At 38.7% G+C, this 14,176-nt stretch overlaps 1 protein-coding gene across 1 annotated transcript in view; it reads left to right on the top strand.

Moving 5' to 3' along the window:
• stard13b (StAR related lipid transfer domain containing 13b) overlaps positions 1-14,176 on the top strand; it is a gene marked incomplete at its 5' end in the record, with an annotated part of 125,996 nt that overhangs the window by 13,397 nt on the left and 98,423 nt on the right. The window contains 2 exons of the mRNA XM_083886270.1: positions 1,326-1,472; positions 8,599-8,632. Coding sequence (XP_083742396.1) covers positions 1,326-1,472; positions 8,599-8,632 — 181 coding nt within the window. The remainder of the gene's footprint in view (positions 1-1,325; positions 1,473-8,598; positions 8,633-14,176) is intronic.

Raw genomic sequence — 14,176 nt, 5'->3', positions numbered from 1 at the left:
GTGGTACCAAAGGCCCTTACTTATCCCAAAAGTCCATACTGTGCCATGAATCTGTCCTTCCTCAAGTGTCCATACATGTCCTAGAAGTCTGTGTTTGTCCCTCAAGTTTGTACTTGTCTCAAACATCTCTTCATGCACCAAAGGTCCACAGTTGTATCAAAAGTCTGTACTTGTCCTAAATGTCTGTGTTGGTCCCTCAAGTCAATACTGATCCCAAAGAGGCTCCAAAGGTCTGTATTTGTCCATTAAGTGTGTACTTGTCTCGAACATCTAGTACTTGTCCCAAAGGTCTATAGTAGAACCAAAAGTCTCTTTATCCCAGTTTATTTGTCCCAAAAGTGAGTAAATTCTCCTCCTGAAGTCTGTGTTAGTCCTTTAAATTTGGACTTGTCTTAAACATCTCTCCATGTCCCAATAATCTGTACTTGTACCAAAAGTCCATACTAACTATGTATTTGCCCCAAAAGTGTGTACTTTTTTGGATTTTTAATCTTCTCTGAGCAAAGTTTAGATTTAAAAAAAACCCCCCGCTGAGATCAGGGCCGTAAACCATAATCCCAGTGTTTGAGGATCATACAGTGTGTGGATCTCGTTTCCCACATGATATTTGAGATACGAGGATATACTGTAGTCTGGGACACTACCATCTTTGTTGGACCATCTCGTCGTGTCCCACTGAGCTGAGACTGTTTTACGACGCCGGTCCACAGCTCTCGCATGTGATCAGTGGAGTCTCCGACGCTTCAGTCGGGTCTAAAACAGACAGCTGTTGTCGTGACTGTGACTGTGTAACTGCTCCTAAAAAAAAAAGGGCCTCTTATCGTGGTGGCGTGTCTCATGAAATATGTCATCAGAGTTAGCATTTGGGAACAAAAGCGTTCTTTGGGGCTTCTACATGTACGCGTCGCACACAGAGAGTTTCTTGTGTTGGACGGGAGTTTGTATGATTTGCTCCGTTTAGGAACAGTTGACAGAGGCTCGCATGCCTCGCAGGCATCTGCATAGACAGAGCGACTGAGCGGGACAAGACATCTTTACTGGGGGGGGGGTATTTGACAAGGTCATAATCTCTGTCCTCTCTAAAGAAGATGCACAAATACAGGCTTCCTTTGTGTTGCTCTGTCAAGCTGAATCAAGAGTAGAGATTTCATGTCCCCAGCCGTTGACCTCAGCCTCTTGTTTTCTTTTCCCTCGGCCACCGTTGAGACCGTCCATGTCTCAGTCTGTTTTTCGGGCGGACAGAGACGGACCCAGTCTTGGCCGATGATGATGATGATGTTGTGGTGATGTTGTTGCAGTGGTCTGCTGCTGCTGCCGCTGCTGCTGCTGCCGCGGCGTCAAAGTCCACTTCAAACCAAACGTCGAGCGACCAAGTTCTCCGCCGAGGAGACGGAGGGGAAAGTCTGAGCCGCGACGGATCGTCGTCTCCTCGCGGCGTCTCCGCGGTGACGAGAACAAGAAGCAAGAAGACGGTAGGTTTCCTTTAAATAAGTCACGCCAACATTTTTCATTCAGACTCAACAAAATAAACCTTGTGTTCAGTGCTGTGCAAACCTGCTACAAACATCTGCTGCTGAATTCCTGATGCTTTTCTTTTAAAAAAAAAAAAAATTTGGTTTGAGTGTTTTTTGGGCGACTGCCATGATCTGTTTACTTCCTGCTCTGCTCAAAGTATTTCTCCCTGCTGATTCAAAATGTCTTGCCCTTGGTGGGAAATCAGCACTTTGTGTTTTATATACTCTGCGTTGTTGTTTTTCTTGGAGTTTGTTGCTGAACTTTGTTGAACTTGACAACCTTGTTTTAGCTATAAAACGGTGCTTTACGTCATCAGCCAGACCCGAACCCTTAATCAAAACGTTCTAGAATCTAGGCCTTCATGCACATTTTTTAATGATCCATTTCTTCTGCAAAATTCTGATTAATGTCTGTGCTGTAGATCTGTAGCTTTGCTTCAAATACACACTAAAGTCTTATGTGAGGAACAGACACTCTCAGAGAAGGAAACTCAAGTAAAGCTGAGTGAATCAAAGCTCTACTCGCGCTGCTGTAGCATTAAGTAGTTTTAACCATGAGGAAAAGCAATCAAGCGACGATCTGTTTTGATATACAATAAACATAAAAAACCTTACCTCAAACCACCTCCACAGCCACAGAATGTGGCTAATTGTGATCATTTTTTTTGTATTGACCCTTTTATCAGGGGTTCTACGGCTTCTCCAGTTTCCTCCCATCGTCCAAAAACATACAGATTTGGGGATTAGGCTAATTGGATGCTCTAAATCAGGGGTCTGAAACTGGCGGCCTGGGGGCCACATGCAGCCCCCCATTGATTACATGCGGCCCCCCACTTAATATCATGTTATAATAAAAACATGGCCCACGACCTCACCGTCTTGTGTAGCTGAGGCTCAGCTGCCAGTGAGGTGTTAGAATATAATATATGTTTGCAAGCAATGTTTTTTATAACAGTAATAATAAGACATTTGGTCATAATTATCCCATTATTAAATGTATCATATACAACATTAATTACATATATAAATACACTTATTAGGAACCGAGCCACGAATGACAGTGGCAAAAACGGCTCCTGGTACGAGTTTTAATTCCAGTTGTCCACACTTTTATTAATGTAATTTAAAATAAATGTCTGTTGATTTTTTCCCACTTTTTGTCCTCTAGGCCGGCCCCCTCTTGACCACAATAGATGCGCATTGGGCCCCAGGTCATTTGAGTTTGAGACCCCTGCTCTAAATTGACAGTCGGTGTGAGTGTGTCCTATGTCAGCTGAGATTAGCACACACACTCAGATTATGCTTGGACAGTGTTTTTGGTAGCCGACTACATCGTTTGTTACAATCACAGTGTAGTAAGAAGACATGGAATCTTTTTTAAGACAATTTCATCAACAATTATCTCTCTCTACAATGTGAAAATCACGGTGGTTTGAAGAACAAAAACAAGGTCAACTTTAGCAACATTAGCTTCATGAAACCCCTGACAATTCATCGCATTTAGTTGGATTCTCTCACGTTGAATAGAATCAAATGAAGAAGTCACTGTGACATTTTTAACAGAGCAGCGACGGCGCCTGTTTCCTGTACGTCTGTAAATATTTGCGGTTTGTGCTGGGAATACGGCAGCTTGGACATTCTCAAACAAGCGGCACTCACTGCTGCTGGACCAAGTACATAAATGTCACGATTTAATGGCCCTAAAAGAAACAGACGAGTGAGCGATTCGCAGAATGCAGCGAGCGGGTTCGAGTCCAAAGCCTTTCAAACTCCTTTAACTGTGCTTTGCTGTGACACGTTGGCAAACAGAAGTGTTTTCCCAAATTGAAGTCGTTCTATGAAACGTTAGAGTCTTGTTTTGTTTTGTTGTCACAGCGTGAAGCATATTATTTTTTTTAGACGGCAGGACACTGGAGTCACGCTGAGAACTACTGGAAGGAGTCAAAGAAAGTTGACTCTGTCTGCAGGCGGCGGGTGCTTCAGACGAAATGGAGTTTTGCTTCTCAGATTAAATGCCACCTGTTCGCTCTGAGCGAGGAAGCCATAACTAGCTCTTGAAAATGCCAGCGGCACAGGTGAAAACATGGCTGCAGGACAGCTGAGAATGTTCACACACACACACACACACACGTTCAACGTGAGAGTATTTTGGCTGCAGTGCAGCGTTGAGACGTCACATAGTGGTTACATGAATTGGGATTACCTTTCTAAACATCTTCTTTGATGAGGTGACAGAATGTTGTTGCTGTGTGCACTGAATCAAATCTGGCTTTGGTACAACTGGAGGTTAGTAGGGCAAAGGCGTTTTCTGGCAACTGAGCAGTTTACATTGCAAGGTTGAATCGAGCTAAGGTCGTAGTCTGACTAAGACAGGCAATCGGACAACTTAATACATAAGGAATGCCATCGTCATTTGTTTTCTGCAGTTTATACGTCGTCTCCTTCTACTTCTGGGTCAAAGTCCGACTCCAGTCCGACTAAGCGTATACATGCAGGAGTAATAGGACTATGAATTGCATTATCCAGTTTTGTTAGTCTGACTAAGACTAGCTCAATTTTAGTCTAACTAACGTGTTTACGTGACATTAAGAGATCAGACTTTTAGTGTGTGTTTCATGTTTGTTACCTACACAGGAACTACACAAACTTGCTGCTTCTGTTGTTTTTGTTTCACAGTTAGTCTGTACAGAGTACGGTTTTATTAATATTGCTACGCTGTTAGTACCACGTAGTGTTGTTTTCGAGTCCTATTGCTAACAATGGCTAGCACTTCTGACTTATCAAGTGGAACACGGTGAGCATCAGTCCAAATTCCAACGACTGTGTTCCGATGTAAATGGAAAACAACATACTACTACATACTATAAAAGTATGCTACTGTATAGCTACTAAATAAGCCATGCATGATGAACCATTAGGCCTCTGGGAACAGATGAGAAAAGGGCCCTGTCAAGACATCACATAATAACCAGTGTTATTTGGCTTCTGGGATTAAAATATCAGGATGAATAAAGTAGTGGGGAAGATATCGGCATAGTAGTGAAGAGGCTTGGTCTTCAGGGACCCCGGAGCCCTTGGGTCCCTGGGTTTGGGCCCGGTTGGCCCGTTCTGTAATCCATCCTTGCAGTTAATACCCCTGTTTAATTCTGGCTGTACAGTTTGCCCAGTTGGAATGTATTTATTTGGCTTTCGCTCCCTGGTCATAAGCTTCTGTGATGCATGTAGGTTTTTATTGACAATGACTCTGGTGTTTGGCGGCAACGTAACCTTCTTTATTTAGGTCCGGCAACACGTGTATGAGCTGTGTTATTGGTTGGGTTTTGTTGACTTGATCTCTCATGACATTTAACGACTTTACATTAGACACCTTCAAGTGTACTATCCCAAATGTCAGAGTGTTCCTTGACTGTTTGTCCACTGTGTGACCCTGCAGAGTTTCTGGAAATTGAGAACTGGATATGTGAGCGGCGTCATTCCACATTTATCTATTCTCTAACTCTTACATAAGAGCTCTGGAGTCTGGAGGATGAAACTCCTGACAGCAGAGAGCAATGCAATCACACTCTCACAGAATAGACCAGCAGTTACAGTCTGACTGAAGAGTGTTTTATCCAAGTAACTGGTACAAGGTTTTTGGCACCTGCTCAGCCACCTCTGCCTCCTGCTGCTGCTGTTGTACAATCTACAAAAAAAAAAGAAAAGTGTGGAATGTTCCTCGTATCTTCCCCCAATCTGCTGCAGATCATGAAGGCAGAGCTAATCTTACCTGGAATGTGAGTTTATCTTGTGTATTCCTTACATCCTGACTCGCACAATGGACGAAAACGGATGGTATGCACCTGCGTAACAGGACTTGTCCCAAAATGTCATCCCACCAAAATATTATAAATAAAGAATGACCAACGTTTAAAGGTGCATTATGTAATAAATGATAAAATCCTCCTAATATGTCACAGAGACTCAGGAATAATGTTCATATAACAAACTGAACTCACCAACAACAACAGTACAGACAAAATATTTGCATTAAAAAATATATTTTGCAGACTGCAAATCATGTTTATGTTTTGAAATCATATTTTGGCATGTGGCGCCACCTACCGCCGTCTACCAATCATTGCAGTCAGTAGAGTCTCAGCTGCTGAGCAACCATGGGTTGCCAGTTACGTCTGAGCTACATTGGCGTAGAAAACGAAACCTAAAAGACCTCAGTATTTTGAATTTCAGTGTAGTAACCGTTTTTGGCCACATTCTTACATATGGCGCCTTTAAAGCTGGAATAGAAAACATTTTGGCAGACATGATTGAACAGTGTAATGGCAATAAAAAAATAGACACATGCTGGTCGCACAATCTCACCTTTAACTTTACAGAGCTCCCCCTACAGTTTCGGAGTGCTAATGCTAATGACTCTTTTACGATAAATTTACAGAAGTTCCTCCTCAGTTGCACTTTTTTCTGAGCCTGAAATCACAGTCAGTCATATTAGTAAGGTTATTAAAGGCACATTTATTTCTATAAAACATTATCATCCTTTCCTGTTTTCAAGTCTGTTTTAAAAATACATCATTTTGTGTCTTTTTGGCATTCGACTCGAGTTCGAGTTGTGCTGTGCATGTCCTGTGTTTACTTTATTACTGTACAGCACTTTGGCCAACAATGTTGTTTTTAAATGTACTTCATCAGTAAACTGGATTGGACCCGAGGTCATTCCACATCCTCCAAAGATATAAATAAGCGCAAAGAAGAACTCTCAAAAAAATATCAACTTTAAATCATACTGACACGTTTGATAAATCTGGAGTAGGTTGTTCTGAAAGAAGCGCGACGAAGACCGTTGACTGACCTCGTTTTATCGTACAGAGGTAAATCATCGACGCTGACAGTTGGGCTCAGATGATGCCCTGAAATTCTGCCCGACTGTGACAAATCTCACAGTCAATTATGAGGAGAAACATCAATGGCAGCAGCTTGTGGTTTTCACAGGCCCCACTGACCTCGCCGTGTTTAAACAGAGGTTAAAAATACATATATCAACATAATATGAGGCAATGTTTGTCATCTGTTATGTGTTTCTCTACTGAGTCAGAGTCAGAGAGTTGGACATTTCTTTATGAAATATTGTCAAAATAGAACAGATGCCAAAAAACGCATCACCAGGAAACTAGGCTAGTGTTTCCTAAACCTTTTTATTATTATTTTTATATTTTACTATTGCAAAATGTAGATTTCCATGTTTGATAAATACATCACAACTTAATTTCATGTAATTTCTTTCATAGAACTGAACTAACTTTCAGTTTACGAAAAACACAGATGTGCATTTTTTTTCAACGTATTCTGACGTTTTATGAACCTCACAATTCATAAATTAATCAAAAAAAACAATTGACAGATTAATCCAGTTTGAAAATAATCTCTATTGTGCATGTTCTACCTCACTTTTGCATGAAAAGTGCTGTAATCAATCAAGAGTGTATTGTTTAGAGACTCGCTAACCACTCGCCCTGAAGTCACATCATCATTGTTGGTGGTATTTTTTGGAGGCTGAAACTTGCCAGACGTTTCTTGGCTGCGACTCGCTGCACTTTAAGTCCTTTCTCTTCATCTGAATAAATGAGTAATGAGCTGCCAGGTGCCCGTTGTTCTCTCACCTCATTTGACGTTTGGCCTGAAAGTGTCAAAGACCGTGTAACAAAGATGGATAGTGAGCAAACAAAACCACCTGTCCTGCTTTCAATCCAGCCAATCAGGTCTGGCAACCACGTCGTGATCGGCGCTCATGCAGCCAAAGTGCGTCTCTACACTGCACATGTGAGTGTGTGTGTGTGTGCTTTTGCTGCCATGACGACACCGTGGGTCATGAAACCTGCCGTACACCGGTGACTTACTGTCCGAGTTCACAGAAAAAAAGCTTTGCAGATATGTTGATGTCTGAATCAGCATCATGTCTCAGTCGACCGTCACGTCACAGGGTCAAAGGTCTCAGGCCGCAAGTTGAAACGGCGTTTTTGTCTCTGCCAGGCCGAACAAAATATGTGGAAACAGGGCAAGTGAAGGAAGGAAGGAAGGAATTCTGTACTTACAACATGGAGGATTATATCCTACAGTTCTATATAATAGCCATCTGTTTTTTAATTTAAAAGAAAACACAGATTTTCTCACTGTAGTCTGTCTGTCGCTAACATGGGTTAGCAGAGCAGTGTCTGTTATGGCTAACTACGTAGCTAAAGTGTTGCTAAAGTGATGATGGCATGATGTCCACCATTGTTGGGTCCACTTTGACATAAATTTGTGTTGTGCTGTTATATTTGCGTAAAGTTTTAACCAGCTAACACATTGAAAGTTAAACATTTCCTCAACTTCTGCCTCAAACAACACAAATCGACAAAGCCACGCTACGAGTTCAACGTCTTTACACACAGATTTATGACTTTTATAAGGCTAAAAATTCAACTTTTTTAAACTTTCCCTAAACTTTTGAGTTTACAGCTCCTCATTTGGTCATTTTTTGTGACATTAAGGTATAGAGGGCAGTTAATTGAGATTAGCAAGCTGACATGTAGCACTTGAGCTAACGACTGTGAAATCATACTACAGTTGTCTTACAACTGAATGTGAAGAGTTGTCCTCTGTGACCGAATACATTTCATGGAAAAGAAAGATTTATGTATGATGAAAAAGTATGAAGTTTTCGCATATCGGCAAAAAAGTCTATCGATCACTATCTAGCTAGCTATCCTCCGTGTTCCTATGCTAGCTGGCTAGTAAGAAATTATCAATATCCATCTATCCATTTATTAGCTAAATTATTTCTTGTCTTTACGGGATTTTTGTGTATAGAAGTTAAGTTAACAAAATAATCTATAAATGGAAACTTGAATACAAGCAACGGTTTTCATAACAACTTAATAGTGCTTTTAAATTAAAATACTGCTTTTAATAGTTTTCAGTGAGGAGCAACAGTCAAGTAATGTCAACAAATGTCATTTATTGTCACCACTTACATTCCTCACTCTACTGGTTTTATCAAAACTTACTTTGCCAAAGTTACTGATATTGTATTTTTGCTTTTGTCTTTCAGATGTTCAATAAGATGACCAATGTGGCAGGTGCAGGTAAGAAGTTATTCATGCAATATATTCTTGTATTTTGTGTATTTTGTGGGTTTTTCAAAAATGTGTGTTCATGTTGCTGGTTTTGATCTGTGCACCTTATCCTCAAACAAGTCATTCAGACTTTCAAACGTTTGTCTGTCTTGAGCCTGTGATGGACTGTCCACTGTGTTTATCTTCTTCTCTCCTCTGTGTTTGCTGTGATAGCACAAACCAACCGTATTGAAATAAACCTTTTTTCCAGTATTTAGTCCATCTGACCACTTTACAACTTTCCCAAAGCTATATATAATGTGTTTTATTGCCATCAGACCTCACTAAGCATTTGAACTTCATTAAAAATGCCAAATCTTCAAGTCTTCAAGTTGAAGTCTTCTTCAAGTCATTCCGAGATAATTTTTTATTTTGGGACTGAAGTCAGTTCACTGTCAAAGTGCATCAGGGCAAATGGATCATTACATTATTTTCAAAAATTCATTAAAATTATTCCTTAAGAGATATGCAAATATTTTCAACAGATCCTTGTTCAGGGCAATGCCGACTATTATGATGGTAAATTTCAAGTCATTCCGAGATACTTTTTGTTTTCGAGAAGAAAGTCAGCTCACTGTCAAAGTGCATCAGGGCAAATGGATCATTTCATTATTTTCAAAAATTCATTAAAATTATTCCTTAAGACGTTTGCAAATATTTTCAACAGATCCTCGGTCAGGGCGATGCCGACTATTATGATGGTAAATTTCAAGTCATTCCGAGATACTTTTGTTTTTGAGAAGAAAGTCAGCTGTCAAAGTGCATCAGGGCAAATGGATAATTTCCTGGATTTTAAAAATTCATCAAAATTATTCCTTAAGAGCTTTGCAAAAAATTTCAACGGATCCTTGTTCAGGGCGATGCCGACTATTATGATGGTAAATTTCAAGTCATTCCGAGATACTTTTTGTTTTTGAGAAGAAAGTCAGCTCACTGTCAAAGTGCATCAGGGCAAATGGATCATTTCCTGGATTTCAAAAATTCATTAAAATTATTCCTTAAGAGCTTTGCAAATATTTTCAACGGATCCTTGTCCAGGGCGATGCCAACTATTATGATGGTAAATTTCAAGTCATTCCGAGATACTTTTTGTTTTTGAGATGAAAGTCAGCTCACTGTCAAAGTGCATCAGGGCAAATGGATCATTTCCTTGATTTCAAAAAATCATTAAAATTATTCCTTAAGAGATTTGCAAATATTTTTAACGGATCCTTGTTCAGGGCGATGCCGACTATTATGATGGTAAATTTCAAGTCATTCCGAGATACTTTTTGTTTTCGAGAAGAAAGTCAGCTCACTGTCAAAGTGCATCAGGGCAAATGGATCATTTCCTGGATTTCAAAAATTCATTAAAATTATTCCTTAAGAGCTTTGCAAAAAATTTCAACGGATCCTTGTCCAGGGCGATGCCGACTATTATGATGGTAAATTTCAAGTGATTCCGAGATACTTTTTGTTTTTGAGAAGAAAGTCAGCTCACTGTCAAAGTGCATCAGGGCAAATGGATCATTTCCTGGATTTCAAAAATTCATTAAAATTATTCCTTAAGAGCTTTGCAAAAAATTTCAACAGATCCTTGTTCAGGGCGATGCCGACTATTATGCTGGTAAATTTCAAGTCATTCCGAGATACTTTTTGTTTTCGAGAAGAAAGTCAGCTCACTGTCAAAGTGCATCAGGGCAAATGGATAATTTCCTGGATTTAAAAAATTAATCAAAATTATTCCTTAAGAGATTTGCAAATTTTTTTAACGGATCCTCGGTCAGGGCGATGCCGACTATTATGATGGTAAATTTCAAGTCATTCCGAGATACTTTTTGTTTTTGAGAAGAAAGACAGCTCACTGTCAAAGTGCATCAGGGCAAATGGATAATTTCCTGGATTTCAAAAATTCATTAAAATTATTCCTTAAGAGCTTTGCAAAAAATTTCAACGGATCCTTGTCCAGGGCGATGCCGACTATTATGATAGTAAATGTCAAGTCATTCCGAGATACTTTTTGTTTTTGAGAAGAAAGTCAGCTCACTGTCAAAGTGCATCAGGGCAAATGGATAATTTCCTGGATTTTAAAAATTCATTAAAATTATTCCTTAAGAGCTTTGCAAAAAATTTCAACGGATCCTTGTTCAGGGCGATGCCGACTATTATGATGGTAAATTTCAAGTCATTCCGAGATACTTTTTGTTTTTGAGAAGAAAGTCAGCTCACTGTCAAAGTGCATCAGGGCAAATGGATCATTTCCTGGATTTCAAAAATTCATTAAAATTATTCCTTAAGAGATTTGCAAAAAATTTCAACGGATCCTTGTTCAGGGCGATGCCGACTATTATGATGGTAAATTTCAAGTCATTCCGAGATACTTTTTGTTTTTGAGAAGAAAGTCAGCTCACTGTCAAAGTGCATCAGGGCAAATGGATCATTTCCTGGATTTTAAAAATTCATTAAAATTATTCCTTAAGAGCTTTGCAAAAAATTTCAACGGATCCTTGTTCAGGGCGATGCCGACTATTATGATGGTAAATTTCAAGTCATTCCGAGATACTTTTTGTTTTTGAGAAGAAAGTCAGCTCACTGTCAAAGTGCATCAGGGCAAATGGATAATTTCCTGGATTTCAAAAATTCATTAAAATTATTCCTTAAGAGATATGCAAATATTTTCAACAGATCCTTGTTCAGGGCGATGCCGACTATTATGATGGTAAATTTCAAGTCATTCCGAGATACTTTTTGTTTTTGAGAAGAAAGTCAGCTCACTGTCAAAGTGCATCAGGGCAAATGGATCATTTCCTGGATTTCAAAAATTCATTAAAATTATTCCTTAAGAGCTTTGCAAAAAATTTCAACGGATCCTTGTCCAGGGCGATGCCGACTATTATGATAATAAATTTCAAGTCATTCCGAGATACTTTTTGTTTTTGAGAAGAAAGTCAGCTCACTGTCAAAGTGCATCAGGGCAAATGGATAATTTCCTGGATTTCAAAAATTCATTAAAATTATTCCTTAAGAGATATGCAAATATTTTCAACAGATCCTCCGTCAGGGCGATGCCGACTATTATGATGGTAAATTTCAAGTCATTCCGAGATACTTTTTGTTTTTGAGAAGAAAGTCAGCTCACTGTCAAAGTGCATCAGGGCAAATGGATAATTTCCTGGATTTCAAAAATTCATTAAAATTATTATTTAAGAGCTTTGCAAAAAATTTCAACGGATCCTTGTTCAGGGCGATGCCGACTATTATGATGGTAAATTTCAAGTCATTCCGAGATACTTTTTGTTTTTGAGAAGAAAGTCAGCTCACTGTCAAAGTGCATCAGGGCAAATAGATCATTTCCTTGATTTCAAAAATTCATTAAAATTATTCCTTAAGAGCTTTGCAAATATTTTCAACGGTTCCTTGTTTAGGGCGATGCCGACTATTATGATGGTAAATTTCAAGTCATTCCGAGATACTTTTTGTTTTTGAGAAGAAAGTCAGCTCACTGTCAAAGTGCATCAGGGCAAATGGATAATTTCCTGGATTTTAAAAATTCATTAAAATTATTCCTTAAGAGCTTTGCAAAAAATTTCAACGGATCCTTGTTCAGGGCGATGCCGACTATTATGATGGTAAATTTCAAGTCATTCCGAGATACTTTTTGTTTTTGAGAAGAAAGTCAGCTCACTGTCAAAGTGCATCAGGGCAAATGGATAATTTCCTGGATTTCAAAAAATTCATTAAAATTATTCCTTAAGAGATTTGCAAAGAATTTCAACGGATCCTTGTTCAGGGCGATGCCGACTATTATGATGGTAAATTTCAAGTCATTCCGAGATACTTTTTGTTTTCGAGAAGAAAGTCAGCTCACTGTCAAAGTGCATCAGGGCAAATGGATCATTTCCTGGATTTCAAAAATTCATTAAAATTATTCCTTAAGAGCTTTGCAAAAAATTTCAACGGATCCTTGTCCAGGGCGATGCCGACTATTATGATAATAAATTTCAAGTCATTCCGAGATACTTTTTGTTTTTGAGAAGAAAGTCAGCTCACTGTCAAAGTGCATCAGGGCAAATGGATAATTTCCTGGATTTCAAAAATTCATTAAAATTATTCCTTAAGAGATATGCAAATATTTTCAACAGATCCTTGTTCAGGGCGATGCCGACTATTATGATGGTAAATTTCAAGTCATTCTGAGATACTTTTTGTTTTTGAGAAGAAAGTCAGCTCACTGTCAAAGTGCATCAGGGCAAATGGATAATTTCCTGAATTTCAAAAATTCATCAAAATTATTCCTTGAGAGATTTGCAAATTTTTTTAACGGATCCTCCGTCAGGGCGATGCCGACTATTATGATGGTAAATTTCAAGTCATTCCGAGATACTTTTTGTTTTTGAGAAGAAAGTCAGCTCACTGTCAAAGTGCATCAGGGCAAATGGATAATTTCCTGGATTTCAAAAATTCATTAAAATTATTACTTAAGAGCTTTGCAAAACATTTCAACGGATCCTTGTTCAGGGCGATGCCGACTATTATGATGGTAAATTTCAAGTCATTCCGAGATACTTTTTGTTTTTGAAAAGAAAGTCAGCTCACTGTCAAAGTGCATCAGGGCAAATAGATCATTTCCTTGATTTCAAAAATTCATTAAAATTATTCCTTAAGAGCTTTGCAAATATTTTCAACGGTTCCTTGTTCAGGGCGATGCCGACTATTATGATGGTAAATTTCAAGTCATTCCGAGATACTTTTTGTTTTTGAGAAGAAAGTCAGCTCACTGTCAAAGTGCATCAGGGCAGATGGATTTTTTCATTATTTTCAAAAATTCATTAAAATTATTCCTTAAGAGATTTGCAAATATTTTTAACGGATCCTTGTTCAGGGCGATGCCGACTATTATGATGGTAAATTTCAAGTCATTCCGAGATACTTTTTGTTTTTGAGAAGAAAGTCAGCTCACTGTCAAAGTGCATCAGAGCAAATGGATCATTTCCTAAATTTCAAAAATTCATCAAAATTATTCCTTAAGAGCTTTGCAAATATTTTCAACGGATCCTCGGTCAGGGCGATGCCGACTATTATGATGGTAAATTTCAAGTCATTCCGAGATACTTTTTGTTTTTGAGAAGAAAGTGAGCTCACTGTCAAAGTGCATCAGGGCAGATGGATTTTTTCATTATTTTCAAAAATTCATTAAAATTATTCCTTAAGAGATTTGCAAATATTTTTAACGGATCCTTGTTCAGGGCGATGCCGACTATTATGATGGTAAATTTCAAGTCATTCCGAGATACTTTTTGTTTTTTGAAGAAAGTCAGCTCACTGTCAAAGTGCATCAGGGCAAATGGATCATTTCCTGGATTTCAAAAATTCATTAAAATAATTCCTTAAGAGCTTTGCAAAACATTTCAACGGATCCTTGTCCAGGGCGATGCCGACTATTATGATGGTAAATTTCAAGTGATTCCGAGATACTTTTTGTTTTTGAGAAGAAAGTCAGCTCACTGTCAAAGTGCATTAGGGCAAATGGATCAT

Source organism: Microchirus variegatus (genome assembly GCF_963457635.1).
Source record: "Microchirus variegatus genome assembly, chromosome: 3".
Taxonomy (NCBI): domain Eukaryota; kingdom Metazoa; phylum Chordata; class Actinopteri; order Pleuronectiformes; family Soleidae; genus Microchirus; species Microchirus variegatus.
This window is presented reverse-complemented; position numbering and strand designations above follow the sequence as displayed.